The 16,215-nt window shown below is 38.3% G+C and overlaps 2 protein-coding genes across 9 annotated transcripts in view; one reads left to right on the top strand and one right to left on the bottom strand.

The window, feature by feature from the left end:
* LOC117937390 (1-phosphatidylinositol 4,5-bisphosphate phosphodiesterase delta-3-A-like) overlaps positions 1 to 7,129 on the bottom strand; it is a 32,090-nt gene extending 24,961 nt beyond the window's left edge. The window contains exons 1-2 of one of the 2 annotated variants that reach the window (XM_034861339.1): positions 6,840 to 7,129; positions 850 to 905 (exon numbers count right to left, since the gene is read on the bottom strand). In XM_034861339.1, the coding sequence (XP_034717230.1) occupies positions 850 to 905; positions 6,840 to 6,927 (144 nt within the window). In that variant the 5' untranslated portion in view covers positions 6,928 to 7,129. The remainder of the gene's footprint in view (positions 1 to 849; positions 906 to 6,839) is intronic. The other variant, XM_034861340.1, reaches the window with a different exon arrangement.
* The window catches only part of acbd4 (acyl-CoA binding domain containing 4), a 21,726-nt gene continuing 6,195 nt past the window's right edge, over positions 685 to 16,215 (top strand). For 2 of the 7 annotated variants that reach the window (XM_034861365.1, XM_034861359.1), the window contains exons 1-5: positions 10,997 to 11,264; positions 11,615 to 11,754; positions 13,228 to 13,396; positions 14,418 to 14,502; positions 15,812 to 15,929. In XM_034861365.1, the coding sequence (XP_034717256.1) occupies positions 11,661 to 11,754; positions 13,228 to 13,396; positions 14,418 to 14,502; positions 15,812 to 15,929 (466 nt within the window). In that variant the 5' untranslated portion in view covers positions 10,997 to 11,264; positions 11,615 to 11,660. Of the gene's footprint in view, positions 689 to 10,996; positions 11,265 to 11,614; positions 11,755 to 13,227; positions 13,397 to 14,417; positions 14,503 to 15,811; positions 15,930 to 16,215 lie in introns of those variants that run through there. The other 5 variants (XM_034861366.1, XM_034861362.1, XM_034861363.1 and 2 more) reach the window with 4 other exon arrangements.

The raw sequence follows: 16,215 nt of genomic DNA, 5'->3' as shown, positions 1-16,215 counted from the left end.
CAACAGTGCACCTTTATCAGACCTGTTCCATAGACAGAGAGTTAGCAAAGCAAATGCTATTCGCTCTGACGGTTCCCACCCCTTGTTCTCTGGATTGACGTTCTTGCCCTTGGACTCCCGTCTTAGATGTCCCCCTGTCAGGAGTAACAGGTACAAGCACTCCATTTCCCTCTGAACCCTCATGTTGTCCTCGGGTCAAATTGACCCATTTTCCTGTTTCAATGTTCATTTTAACTACCCAAAATAACATGATTGATTCAACACAATGCTCTTTGGCAAGTACAAATCTCTACTTTCATTAATTTTGAGGTGTCTTAGTCAATTTTATAGCATTTGAAAAACATTGAAGTGGTTTCCAAATAGTATTGAGTAAAAGTTGACATATTCCAGTCTGTGATTATCCATCAACATACTGTACATTCCTTTAATTTTAGTCTAAATAATTCCTAATTTCTGCTTTTCTAACTCAAACGTTGGGTATAATTTCCAATAAATGAGGTTTATTGAGCATAAATTCCAAAAATAACTGTAAAACTGAAGTTAATAAGTTAGTGTTACGTTGTGTTGAAAACGTCAAAACGTTAAAAAAAAGGGACAAAAATGTAAAAAAAAGTTCATTTTCAATTTTGACGGAAAGACAACACTAGGGGTTAACTACGAGTCAGAGGAGGAGTCATAGTTGAACTCGGTGGCTACTTTAAATATTTCTTTATTTCTTGATAATGTTCAGGCTAACTCTATTTCCTGTTTGAACCCAATCACCCCTCGGGGACACTAAGTTGAAGTTGAAGTCAGTGACCGATCCCTATCAATGAACAACTACTAGTTTAGAATTAGTAATGCCTTTACCTTGACCATACTGGAGCCCTGCAACATCCGCTTCACATCTTCATCCTCTTGCACTGCTAGAAAGCAAGCAGACAAAAAGATGGTTGAAGAAAGACAGATATGATGTCATAAAAACATAACTTGATTGTTTACAGGACCCCAGTCACTACACTTCACATTAACCAACATCCCTAACAATACACATTTTTTTTTTCTTATGCAACAGTTGTTTTTTAACATATGTGTTGCTCTATTTACTATTTCATTTAAAAATGTTGAATATCTTTGCTTATGTTTGCACCATTCACCAAGGCAAATTCCACATATTTGTAACTTATCGTGGCAATAAACGCTTTTTTGATTCAGATTCAGAGGATGGCAGTGAGTATGCACAGGACAATGATAGCTCAGTAGCACTAAAGGAAGGCAGGGTAAAGAGAGAGAAGGGAGGATGAAAATAGAAGAGCAGAGCATGGTCAGAATTAGACGTTAGTGTATACATCAGTTGGACCACAGCGGCTCATGTGGGAGCTCTGTAATTCTGAGACGTCGGTGCTGAACCAGCAGTTGGGTGTGGCTAGGGATGAGAAGGTAGGGACACCCACGGAGACGTAAAGAAAGACAGAAGGACTTGATATTGCGAAGAGAAAAGTAGAGAGAAGATGAGGAGTGAGAGATGCTGATGAAGGGGAAACAGAGGAGAAGAATTCCATATGATATTCCCTTCAGCTGAATGTGTCTTAAAATCAGCCTGAGGAGATTTTGGGATACACTCATTTGCAAGCAATAGCCTATGTGAAGTGAACCAGTTTACTGTAAGTGCAGTAACGTCATGCACTTATAGTTTTCCTTAGGATTAGTTTAAATTATTTTTTCATCCACATTATACATTTGTTTCAAACATGTATTTAGTTAAAGATGACTCACAGGACACAATTAGTAACTTTTAGATGTCATTCTGTTGTATAACTATTTGTTATTGAGCTTAAAAGTGTTGGAGTCCACACCACGTAGGGACCCAGGAAGTCTGATGGCTTAAAGGGGGGGCGGGGGGGGGCAGCTTTATAGGGGAGGTGGCCTTATTGGACACTACCACTGCTTGTTATGTCCGGGGGGGACAGTTTATTCTCTCCTTAGACAGCTCGGGGTTTAGATTTATATTATCTTGAGTATTTTTGTTGAATTAAGGTTAATTAATTTACAGTAGTAGTTTTTTTTAGTAGGTGGTGCTGTTATTTGTAGTTTCTGTAGTAGTGTTATTGTTGGTCTCCCCCTGTGTGCCACATGTTGGCTGAATCCTGCCGTGGCCCGGTTTGAATCCAGCCTGCAGCCCTTTGCTGCACGTCACCCCCTATCTCTCTCTCCCCCTTACACGTATGATCACTACACACGTTAGATCTATCTAATAAAGGGATAAAAATAAATAAAAAAAATTTTTTTTTAAATTGACCCGTGACTTATATGGCCTTTTAACCCTTGTGTGGCTTCCTATCAACCAAGCAACTTATCTTTTATTTCAAAATTTAAAATTAAAAAAAAAAAATTCGTCACTTTTTGTCACAAATTTTAAATTTTTGTCACAAATTTCCGATGTTATTGTCTATGTTTTGGCACTTTTTGTTGTGACTTTTTTTCCTTTTTTTCCAAATGCTATAAAATTGAATGAAAGACCCAAATTTAATTGAAATAGAGAACTGATCATTTATTTTACTTGTAAAGAGTAATAGTTGCATATGCAGCCATCCACGTTATGTTTTTGGACAGTTTTATTGAAAGAAAACAGAATTTCTGAAACAGAATTTTTTTTTAAAGGGGTCAAATTTGATCCGAGGACCACAGGAGGGTTAATCTCTGCATTTTTGGGGTACGCCATTTCTCTAAATCCTGACAACCTTTAATTAGAAAATATCAAGATACTGCTATAGCCTATTAATGTTCTGAATAATATAAGCACATCCTCTCTTTTACTAATGATACTTTCCCTTTCATGCAAGATAGTTTGCGCCAGGTTGCCTTCAATCCTCAGTATTTTGCAACCCTGAAACCACCAACCCGACAGAATAATAATACCAAGTTAGAATTTATTATACCCCTCCCACCTGTGATTAAAATTGGTCTGAATTAAAAAGCGCAATGGTTGACTTTTTCTTTTAATTCATGCACTGCACCTTGTTTGTGTTGTATGTTGTCTAATTGACTTTAGGTCTGACAATAAAGATTAAACTCAACTAATTCCATTTTCTAGCAAAATGGCTATTTCCACAAAAGGAAGCTACGAAGCTGGTGTTGACATAGCTGTTAATTTCTCATCCACAAATACTGCTGAGTCTGAAGCTGAGTAAGCACGACTCAGCAGCCAAAACAGAAGTCTCACTGTGTTTACGGAAAGGGCTGGGTCACAACACGCACAAAGGCGTCTTGATACTGGGAATAACACACACACACACACTCACACACACACAGAGCTACTGTAAATGAGTGGGGGGAATTTAGTTTTTCGTGTGTTTGTGTGAGACGAGGAAGTGTCATTGACTCTTTCAAGTGATTGACCTCAAAACAACATGTACACTACCCCCCCCCACCACACAACAGTGTTAATCAGCCAGTTGGATGAAAGTGTGTGTGTGTGTGTGTCTGACCAATGTTACACACACACACACACACACTGCTGCATTCAACACAACAGTAACTGCAACAACAACTGCTGTACTGCATGTCTACAAAGTGGTGATATTTCCTCTGTTGGGAGAGTTAAGATAAAGGCCAGACACACACACACACACACACACACACACACACACACACACACACAGGAAGAGATGATAAGTGCTCGCTCTGTGCCTTAATTAATTGTCTGACACTTCAATAACTTTCTCATATATCATAAAATCATACAAAATAAAAAAAACGCTAGATATGCAAATATTGTTACAAGTCATATGTTAATTTCTACTATTGTGCTACACATGCATTCCCATTTTTTGACCCCTAGTTTTGTTTTTTGAGCCCATAATGTGATGCCATGGTTGGATTTTGAATCAACAGTTTGACATCTGGGGGAAATTTACATCTTCCTTTTCTTTCCTCCAGTTAAATGAGGAAATGGATATCCCTCTTTGAATCTTGTCAGTCAGCACTTTGGTGAACTGGTTAGGTTGCCGAATATATTAATAGCAGAGACCCAGTTTAGCCTAACACCTTTGTTAATTGGGGAATCTCTATAAAGCTGTTTGTAGAGGATTTAAATCTGTACCAATCCACAGCGGATTACACAATTCATACACAGCTGACTGCAACCACCCAGAACTAGAGCATGAATAAGAACCACAATGAACAAATATACTCACACACACACACACACACACACACACACACACACCTATCACAATTTCTAGCCACTAGGGGGGCATAGGCAGGCTGGGGGAACTCATATTAAATGTTAAAAAAAACTCATAAAGTGAAATTTTCATCCCATGGGACCTTTAAGGCACTTCTGCTTTAGCTTCACTTTCCAGCCCTGGAAGCTTTGTCCATTGTTTTCACTGTCTATGGGTTGAACATACATCTGGGCTATTCTGAACAAAAAAGCAACCTTAATTTCTCTGCTGTTAACCTGGATAAATCATTAATTAAGATCTGGTTAAAGGGTCAGTTTACCTAAATTACAAAAATCATATTTACTCCTTTTAGTATTTAGCAACGACCACGTTAAAAAAATATTCTGATAGCAGCCCAAAACAAACTTGGTGAATTGAATTTCATATAATCCACACACTGATTTCATTGGAAACAATCACTATTGCCAAGGTGCCCTTGAGCAAGGCACAGAACGCCCAACTGCTAGGGGCACCTTTCAATGGCCCGCCCCCCCCCCCCCAGTCTGGCATCTCTCCATTTAATGCATGTATAGGTACTGAGCATGTGTGTAGTTCAGGCCTGTGTGTAATGTGTGTATATCATAATTTCCCCTTGTGGGATTAATAAAGGATACAATACCACAACTAGTTTTTAAATTGAGACATGAACTTAAAAAAAACAAATTAATCTCTGACTAGTTTATGGAAAGCACAAGTGTAATTATGGTCAGATCTTGTTCCTGACTGATGGGGAAGTGATATTGATTAGCGTTCCTTCCTGTTTTAGGAAGCAGCGACTGTATTGCGTTTTGCTTTTTAAAACAATGTGTGTGTTCTTCATATTTATATTGAATTTTTAGAGTTTGCTCTTATGTAAATATCTCTGGTAGATGATTGTGATTGGCCGTGCCTCTTTTATGTAAATCGCTCGTCGCTAGATTGGGAAACCCTGGGTTGATGTTCAGATGTATTCAACAGGGGGTCCGTGACCCCTAGGGGGGGTCCTTGGAGTTAATGCAGAGGGCCCAATTATATTCAAATTTTTTTTTTTATGATTTCCTTTTTCCTAAATGAAAATGTCTGAACATATACATCAATATGAATCCACCGTATTGATAGCAAAGTTGAATTGGCTTATGTGTGAAAATAAAACATTTAATTTACACATTGAAAATGAGATTTTTTATAACACATTTATAGAAAATATCTGAGATTTAATTTCAATTTATGATCGGTAGTGGATCGTTCCATTGGGTCATACCGGGTTATCCTGGGGTATGGTGTGAACCTGGGTTACAAATCATCATGTAACCCATAGGCAACTGCACATTTGTACCAATCCTTTTCACATCAAGGACCCCTAAACTAACCCAAATTTGACAACGGTCCCCCATTTGGTAAGATCTTCTCCCAGGGATTTTTTCATAGATGTCATACATTTTGTCATTGTATGGCTTATGGATGGAATTATAGTGAGAATGAATTATCTTTACTGGGCACCCCCTGGAACTCCTTTAGGACCCCTGGAATTCCCTAGACCATTGCCATACACTTCTATAAAAATACTGTGGAAGTAAGGTCAGATTAAAAACTTAATGTCTGCAAAAAATGATTATCTTCATAAATGATAACCATGTTAATTGTCATCAATAAAACTGACCGGATCAAAAATCCGTAGATATTACACAATGATATAGAACAGAGAAAAAGTGCAAAATCTTCCAATTGGAGAAGCTGAACAGTGGTTATTTAGCCTTTTGTTTGTTTTATAAATGACTAAAACAAGCAATAAAATGATTTATTTTTTCATTACTAATTAAAAATTACTTTAAAATCATAAGTACTAGTGGTGATAGAGTCTGTAAAAATATACATGTGGAAGGGACAGTGAATCCCTAAAATGAACTGTAAGCTTATTTTCAATGTGTAAATTAAATGCTTTATTTCCACAAATAGGCCATATAGATGTATCTTTTCATTTTTGAAAAAGGAAACATTCAAAAAAATATTTGACCTTACTTCCATAGAAGTGTATGGCAATGGTTTCCAAAATGGGGTCTGGGGAGCCCCAGGGGTCCTTAAAGGGGTCCCAGGGGTTCCCCATCCATAAGTAACACAGTGACAGAACGTATGACTATTTTGATTCATGACTATATTTTGGAAGAAAATCTTACCAAATTCACTTAAACTCCATTTTAACTTGCAGAGTATTTTTAGGTGAATTCACAGTGTATTACATTTCAATAACCATAAATAATCCATAAGTAACACAATAACTGAATATATGACTATTTAAATAATGTTTTTTGTAGCACAGAATAACACCCTACCCGCCCTGGGTAACCTGGTAGCTGGATTGATGTGTCCACTTCTGATCATAAACTGAAATCTCAGTTATTTTCTACAAATGTGTTATAAACAGCTGAGTAAATTCACCTGAAACTACTTTTTTGCAGAGTATTTTTAGGTTAATTCATAATTAGGCTATATGACGTGTAACTGGCATGGCTATTTAAAAAAGGTAGGACTACTTATTTTAGTGTCCACCATCAGGTTCAAATGTATCCTTCCGTCCAGTAAGAGGGGAAGGGGAGGGGGACTGTGTCAGGGGGAGAAAGACATTCAGATTTTAGGAGCTGTGAGCCAAACACTCACCCAGATTCCTGAGGGGATCGATGGCCTTGGACTCGGACGTCCCGGCTCCATTCTTCGCCGCCGCGGCTTTCTTTCTGTTGCCCAACATAACACAAGGAAGCTGCGATATATCTCGCTCTGGCTCCCCCCCCCCCTCTCCCCGTTTCTGGGCTTCTCCCGAGTCCGGATCCTGGGCTAGAGGAAGGCGAAACAGTCTAGTCTAGATCCTGGAGGAAAACACGGGGAGGCTGGCTGCGAGGCGCGGCGCTCCTTCTCCGCAGCATGCGGCTCATGCTTTTATCCTGGAGGAGGGACGCTGAAAGTGGATTTAAGAACGGAGGGGGGGACCGCAACAGACAAAGGCTTTCTGGTGGTGACTTTCAAAATAAAAGCCGTGGATGCCGTGGTAACTTTGTAATTACCAATCAGGGCTGGGTATCTTTAAAAATGTTCGATACCGGTACCGGTACCCATACCGATATCGTGGCTTTGATACTAGTTCCTAAACGATACTTTTTTTCCCCATACCAATTTTTTTAAACTAAACTAAATGACAACATGATTACAACATTACGGCACAGCACTTTATTTGTAATTTTAGCTCCTGTTACAGTCTCTGTGTAATGTCGAGTTTTTTCTGCGTGTGTATTGTATGATGAGGCATTTTTAGAGGCTCATTACTTCAGAGGCAATTTGGTCGGTGCCTATTATCAAAAATAGACACGGCAGGCACCTAGTTGCTCACCCATAAATATGTAAATATTGTTAAAAAGAGGTATACTATAAAAGACATGAATCCTAGGTAGGACTACAGTTGAAAGACTGCCAATTGGCTAACACTGGCGCATTTACAGAATTGTTCATTAATGTGCATTGTCTTAATCAAATAAATAAGCTAAATAAAATAAATATATGTTTAGGCTACTCCTCGACATGGCCATTCCCCCTCTCTCTCCCCTTTCCAGTCTAAGCTTTCCTATAAAGGACTAAAATGGCCAAATGATAATAATCATAAAAACATATCACTCACAGATCTTGCTTAATGAGGGAAAAACACAAACCTGTTTCAGCTAGAAGCCATCATCACCATTTCTTACTAAATAGGAAGATTACTAGTAGGTTACAAGGACAAGTTACTGGGTTATATAGATAGATAGATAGATAGATAGATAGATAGATAGATAGATAGATAGATAGATAGATAGATATTTATCCCCAAAATTATAGTGTTACAGCAGCATAATCAGTCAAACAGCACAGAATATAAATATAATTAAATACTAGGATACAATATTTATACATACAATATACATGAAATATACATGAAATAATAATAACAATAATAACAATAGGAATAATATACAAGAATAAAATATATATACAGGATTGGAATACAAAAATGTGGAAATGCTTGAATAGTAAGAGACCTCACCATTAAATAAGATACATTATATTACTAAATTAAAATGGATTATTTCCCTAACGATTTATTTTGTACAGTTTTAATTCAATATATTTGTTCTGCTTTGTGAATAAAATAAAACAATTCAGCAAACAACCGAAATGCTTTTGTTTTGAAGGTAAACTCAACATTTCCGTTTTTTTTATCGTGTGTTTCTGGAACCTTGACAACCAACGGATTTATTAACGGATTATAGACCGAGATTCGCTCGGTGGCTCCCTTCCTCTTCTCGGTCTAATCTCTCTTTTTATCCAAATCACAGCCTGTAGATGAACTGACTGATCTAGTTCATCCTCTGTAGGCTACGACTGTCTGCTGGAACCAGGGCAGTGGTACCCATGACTTATGATTTATGCATAAATCGGTCGGTCGGTCCCGTGCAGGTCCCGTGTCGACTGTAGGCTGTTTGACATCTTAAAGGAGCCTACTTTGCAGATTACAATTTTGCATACAAACCATGTAGGCCTTGGCTTCTATTATTCTCATAAATTGAAGTATGACGTGTTTAAGGGTTGAGAAAAATCTCTTAGATGTAAATATTCTGCTTAAAGGTCCCATGGTAGTGAGGGCAAGTGAAGCACTGAACCACTTAGAGGAATTGCTCTGGAAATGGGTTCATTACTAGAAGCTTCAGTAACAGTGACCTCGCCTAGTGAAGGGCCAATTGCTGCATCTTAATTATCCTGGAAGATAGTGGACAGGACCCAGCTAACAATTTTTGGTTCCTAGAACGTTCTGGGAACATTCGTTTTTGGTTGCGGGAACGTTCCCTGAAGGTAAGGTTTGGTTGTATTTTGGTTGTGTGTTGGTTAACACACGTTGCAACCTTTAGCGAACGTTCCCCTAACGTTACCTTAACGTTGTAACCTTTAAAGAACGTTCCCCTAACGTTATCCTAACATTGCAACCTTTAGAGAACGTTCCCCTAATATTACCTTAACATTGCAACCTTTAAAGAACATTCCCCTAACGTTATCTTAACGTTGCAACCTTTAGAGAACGTTCCCCTAACATTACCTTAATGTTGCAACCTTTAAAGAACGTTCTCCTAACGTTATCCTAACGTTGCAACCTTTAGAGAATGTTCACCTAACATTATCCTAACGTTGCAACCTTTAGAGAACGTTCCCCTAACATTATCCTAATGTTGCAACCTTTAGAGGACGTTACCCGAACGTTAGCCTAACGTTGCAACCTTTAGATAACATTACCCAAACGTTTTTTTTTACATTCCTCTAACCTTTAAAAAACCGTTACAACCATGATACCAATTGTACTACTTTAAACTTAGCAGAAATGAATGAAAAGGCAAACTTGATGGGATTTAAAACTTTAATACACAGTATAAAAAAATTACAAAACATACAATAATCACAATCAGTTTTATTGGCAATATAGACACAATAGTGCAAATTCAGCGTGCAAGATGCATATTGGAATAATAAAGTCTTTAGACTAGTGACACACACGTATACTAACAATGGGATATAATTCTTTTTAAAATAAAGATTGATGAAGTTGTGTATTGGTATTGGGGAAACAGAGGATGTGCTGGGGAAATATGGCACGAGTTGGGTGTGCTTGTGTAATTATGGCCAGGGGGCATGTGGGATAGGGACCACTCAATGGTTTTTATTAAGGAATATTATTTTTTCCACACTTTCTGGACTGAGCCTGGTTCTTTTTTTGCTCCAAACATCTCCACATTTAGAGAAGTTTATGTTTAGCCAGTATAAAAAGGTTTGTGTGTTTGTGCGATGGTTCATGTCCTCTTGTCAGCTTTGGACGCTTCCCTGACATCGCTATTTCCTTGTGAGTTATTCCCTGTCTCTCCTGTGCTCCCGGTTTGTGTTTTTCCTGTTCTTGGTTATCTTTTCTCTTGGACGGTTAAGGATATTTGGATTTTTGGTCTTGTTTTTTGCATGTTTGGACACCTGTGCTTGTTTGGACTTTTATAATAATATAATAATAAATCCTCTTATGAACCCCTTCCTGCCTGCCTGCCCTGTCACTGCGTTTTGGTCCTCATTTCCCTACACCTTCACACTACTACTACTACTACTAATAACAATACTACTACGTATAAAAATAACAATAACAATACTACTACTACTAATAATAATAATAACAATACTACTACGTATAATAATAACAATAACAATACTACTACAACTAATAATAACAATAATAACAATACTACTATGTATAATAATAACAATACTACTACTACTAATAATAATAACAATACTACTACGTATAATAATAACAATAACAATACTACTACTACTAATAATAACAATAATAACGATACTACCACGTATAATAACAGCAATACTACTACTAATAACAATAATAGCAATACTACTACTAATAATAATAATATTAATAACAACAATACTACTATTATTAATAATAATAACAATACTACTACTACTACTACTAATAACAATACTACTACTACTACTAATAATAATAATAACAATACTACTACTAGCAATACTACTACTAATAATAATAACAATACTACTAATAACAATACTACTACTAATAAAAATAATAACAATAACAATACTACTACTACAACTAATAATAATAATAATAATAATAACAATACTAGAAATAATACTAATACTAATACTTATACTAATAATACATGTTTTATGGTCACTTTAAATGTGCAAGTGGGCGTAGTCAAATACGTGTCATGTGATTTGACACGGAAGTCCTCTTTATAAAGCAGCTACATCCAGTGACCGCTGATGATTGGTCTGCTCTGTCCAGGTCCACGGTCCCAGCCACAGGCAGGCGGTGGCGTAATTAAACTTTAGCGTCAAAGAAACGCTAAACGCATAAATAGCCGTAACCACAATTCCCAACGGGTTCAGGGGGCGTTTCCGTTGATTTGTAGTCCCTAACAGAGACCAACTCGCTCGTGTACATTGTGCAGGTGATGATGGCAAGTGGCAGGACACGCAGCAAGTGAGGTAGGGTGAGACAAGTTACCAAGCTAACTACTGCTAAGCTACGCCGGGCTGCACTAACTTGGTTAACGTTAGCTTAGCTTTCATGGCCAGCTAAGTTATCTAGCTAGCTAAGGGAAGTTAGCCAGCTAAGTTAGCTAGCTCAGCTAAGTCCCATGTTATTCTTGTTTAACATTAGTCTATCAAACCAAACTTGAATTTAATAATACGGTGTTTGTCGGCAGAACATAACTATGTATGTTAAAAAGCAGAGTGCTGTAAATACATGGTGGTAATGTTACATACATACGTTAGATGAAAATGCATGTTTTTGATTCCACTCTCCTAACGTTAGGTGACTTTTCCTGCTCCAGCTGTGTTTCCGGTTGCACTCAGCCCTCCAGCGAGACCGAACAAGTCATGCCGGTCCTGGCTATGGCAGAGCCTGTGCTGGACCACCAGAAACGCTTTCAGGCAGCAGTGGATGTGATCCATAACCTCCCCAAAAATGGTATAGCCTTTTACTACTACTACTACTACTATTACTACTATTACTACTATTATTATTATTATTATTATTATTATTATCTTTTTTTTTTAACTGAATAATTTTTGGAAAAAGAAGTCAGAATTCTGAGATGAAAAAATTTTAATCTCAAAATTCTGACTTTGAACTTACATGTCAAATACATTTTTTTCACATTGGTTCAAGGACACTAAGGCACTCAGGGGGGTAAAGTTTAAAAAGTCTTTATATTTCTTGGCTAAATCATTAAAACAAGAAAATGCGTTTCAGCCATAAGGCCTTAATGTATAGTATAAATATTTGCATTTGAACGGTATATTATAGCCTATTGGCCACATTTTGTCACATGTGGCCCTGATCCTCTTCTGTGAATTGTCTCACACACCACGTGTCACAAAGTTGGCTACTGGCTAGACTGTCAGTCTCCTTATTATGGTAGGCTTGGACTGTGTTACCCAGAAGCCTTGGGGCAGATGACCTGTTAGTGCAGCTGTGATGCATGCTGTGCTCTTTTTTTGAGCAGAGAGAGTGTAAAACCAAAGCCAGGTGGCTTAGTGTAGTCAAATGTCTCCGCCAGCATAATGTAAGACCTAATTATTTTATGGATCAGAACTTTAAATGCAATCTGTCACGTCCTATTTTTATTATTTTTATGTAAATGATTTGTTGAACATTCTAGCCAATATCTACTGTTGCGAATAAGAATTGGAAAAAGAAATGGAGTTGGGGGCTGTGCTGTTTTAACCCTTGTGATGTCTTCCCGTCAAAATAGAAAATCAACACTTTTGTAGATCCTTTTTATCAATGTTTTTAACTTTTTCTTACGTTTTGGTCTCTTTTTGTGAACACTTTTGACGTTTTTCTTCAATGTTTGTCACTTTTTTTCATGTTTTCAACACTACATAACACTAACTTATTAACTTGAGTTTTCGTTATTTTTGGAATTTATGGTCAATTGACCTAATTTATAAGAAATTATACCTAATGTTTGATTTAGAAAAGCAGAAATTAGGAATTATTTAGACTAAAATGAAAAGAATGTACAGTATGTTGATGGATAATCACAGACTGGAATATGTCAACTTTTACGCAATACCATTTTAAAACCAGTTTTTTTCCAAATACTATAAAATTGAATATGACGCCCCAAAATGAAAAGTAGAAAGTTGTGTGGAATCAATCGTGTTACTTTGAGTAGTGAAAAAGGATGTTGATATAGGAAAACGGGGCAATTTGGCCCGAGGACAACATGAGGGTTAAAAAAAAAAGTTACCAAACACCACTTGATTAACTAGAGACACAGTGGTATTGCATTAATTGATCAAAATGGTCTTTTCAATTGCCTTAATATGTAAACAAGGAACTCTATACTCATGTATGTTTCTGCCTATGACAACTAAAATGTGACCCCCAGCGTCACTAACAACCTGCGGCCCTTTTTGGCTTCCCTTTGTCCAGCTGAATGGAGAAATAAGCAGACGCACCGACTGAATGTTTGTTATCTTGCAGGTTCGTACCAGCCGTCCTATGACGTCATGCTGCGTTTCTACAGTCTGTACAAGCAGGCGGTGTGTGGACCCTGCACAGTGTCTCGACCTGGCTTCTGGGACCCAGTGGGTCGCTACAAATGGTCTGTATGTGTGTGCAGGCATGTATGCCATTGTAATCAAAGTCAGGCTAGTTTTCAGTAACAGACACACCAGCTATTTAGTTGCTTTTGTAAGTGCTCTTCTGTCCTATTCCAAAAGAACACCATGCTGTACATCCTCTTTTGACTGTGGTGGATTTTTTTAATTTAATTTGGCCAGCAGAGATTGCAACACAATTTGTATCTACATTTTTGCATGGAGTTTGGTGTGATATTCACTCTGCGGGATAATTAGTCTGCAGGGGTAAATCCCAGGTAATTCAGATAATCTCCACGCCTTGTCAGCCAGTGTCATAGAGGACTTTTGTTGAAGCTTTCAAGCCAAAGACCTGTCAAGTGTTTATAAGGAGCAACATTATTGGTTTTAAATTGCAAGTTGGGCCACAGCTTCTTCTGAAGTCAACAGAAGTTGTGTTGCTCAGTATGTTGATGGAGAGAGGATCAGGGTCTTGCTTAAGGAAATCTTGACTAGACACATGGCCTGACACTGAGGCTAATGAGGGGTTTGAACTTGACGAGGTCAGGAACGTGTTCTATCGGTTCACTTGACTCCCGACAGATTAAAAAGCTGCTAGCTAACCCTTAAGCAGATTGCTGCTTTACACAAACATTTTACTGTGTGCATCTTGTCTTTCTGTAGAGCATACTGAATTGTAGGGGTGGGAGAACAAATCAATACTGCATAGTATCGCAATTTTTATTTATTTTATTCTATTATGTTATATTAATATCATTTGTTGGTCAGTTTGTCCCATTTTGAAGCAATAACATTGAGGAGCAATGTGCTATAGGTGCCAAAATAAATCTGTTTGGTACTGCCAATATGTTTTGTCTTCATGTGTGAAATAAACATTACACTTAGTGAGGAAAAAAAAATCGTGATATCAATTCTAAGCTAAAATATCGTGATTCATATTTATCCCCAAATCGTGCAGACCTAGTACAGTCTGTGGTGAAAAGAACTGCAGTCTAATCCCATGTGGTGTGATGGTGTCTGTGTCAGGGATGCCTGGAGGCGCCTGGGAGAGATGAGCAGAGAGAGGGCCATGGCAGCATACGTGGACGAGATGAAGAATGTAGCACAGGAGGTACATGACCCATGGATTTCATTCATATAATATTGGGGTGCCACCGTTTTGATTTTAAATTGAAAATGGGTTCGAAATGAGCTTTTGATTATTGAAAACAGAAGTAGGATCGGCTAATGTCCCTATCCTCCCGGCCACATCGGAAGAAAAAACAACAGAGTGTTACCGGCCAGTAGGATGCAGCTAAAGACACAGGCTAACGTTAGCTTAGTGAGAAGTCTCACTGGAATAGGTTTTAGCTCATACACGGAAAATGTCTGACTAATGACAATTTCCCCACTTTGGGATGAATCAAGTATTATGTAATATAATAAAGATAATTTTTTTATTCGTTTAGGAAAACGTAATCTTCCCGCCACTGACTCAGATCAAAGGGTACCAGAAAATGTACAAATGGTGCTTCACAACCTTCCCTGCTTCAAATTGTTCTTTTATAAAATTTATAAATGTAGAAATTATTCTTTTGTATTAAACTCATGCTAAGACCCCGTGCACTTAAACACAGCCATACACTGGAGAGTTTGCATCCAATCTTCACTTTGACAAAGCTCAGGTTGCCTACTGTCATTTGGCCTCTCCAACCACTGGGCTACCTACCCAAATATAACCGGCTCCAACCGGCCCCTAGAAGAGAAAATCCTCCTGCTTCCCTGAAGACACTGGTGTGGCAACATTCTGCCTTCCTGTGAGTGACCAAAACAAACAGCCAAGGTAAAGCATATGGACTCCAACGAGACTCCATGGTGCCTTTAGGCACTCGTTGTTAAAATATATATAAACTATATAGACAAGATAAAATCTGATGAGACCGAACGTATTTCCTTTGTTAATATTTAATGAAATTACATCGAATTTTACCACGTTTCCATTAGGCATTTTTTATTCAATATCACTTGATTTGGATACAAACGTGTGGATGGAAACATAGCTATAGTCCCCTACTTCTATCTTATTGTGGCACTGCCATCACTGCTTAAAAATACTAATCGGAAATCAAATCGTGACACCCCTATTCAATGTAATATTATAAGCTCATGAGCATTCACGCGGCAGGTGAGAACAATTGCATTTTAATTAATGATTCCAAAGAATGAATGAATAATTTAAGAGCGGAGCCGGAATCTCAGTTTCAGCTAACCGCTCGGCCGTGTGTCATGGCGCAGCAACCCACATTCAGCTGTTACTGGGTCAGGTTGTACTTGTTTCTGCAGTTCACAGTAACATGGTGGGCATGAAGGGAGGCATTAGAAACGGGATGCAAAAATGATCAGAACACAGCGATCAGTAAAGGTTTCCACTGACTCGGCAGGTCATCGACAGCATACCCATGACTGAGAAGACGGCGTCGCTCTTCCACCACTTCGAGCCTCTCTACCTGGTGATTGACGACATGCCGCGGCCTCCGGAGTCCCTGCTCACACTCAGAGGTCAGTCGGCCTCCAGCCAGCTGGTATCTGCTGGGAGAGGACGATAATACTAGATTAGACATTAGATCTACTCGGTGTCGGTGCGCTCCACGGCTGACGAGTTGACCAATAGCAGAAACCTGTTATCGGGAGGTCCTGAAACCGAGAAGCCATATTTGGAGCCGATATGCATTCACCTTTTAAAAAATGCAAAGTCGGGTGCCCTGGTGGCTCGTTGGTAGAGGGTTGCTCCTCGACCCAGCGGGCCCGAGTTTGATTCTTGTCTGTGGCCCTTTGCTGCATGTGC

The sequence above is a fragment of the Etheostoma cragini genome, chromosome 21 (assembly GCF_013103735.1).
Source record: "Etheostoma cragini isolate CJK2018 chromosome 21, CSU_Ecrag_1.0, whole genome shotgun sequence".
Classification (NCBI taxonomy): Eukaryota; Metazoa; Chordata; class Actinopteri; order Perciformes; family Percidae; genus Etheostoma; species Etheostoma cragini.
Note: the sequence above shows the minus strand (reverse complement) of the source record. Positions and strands in the feature narration are given on the sequence as shown.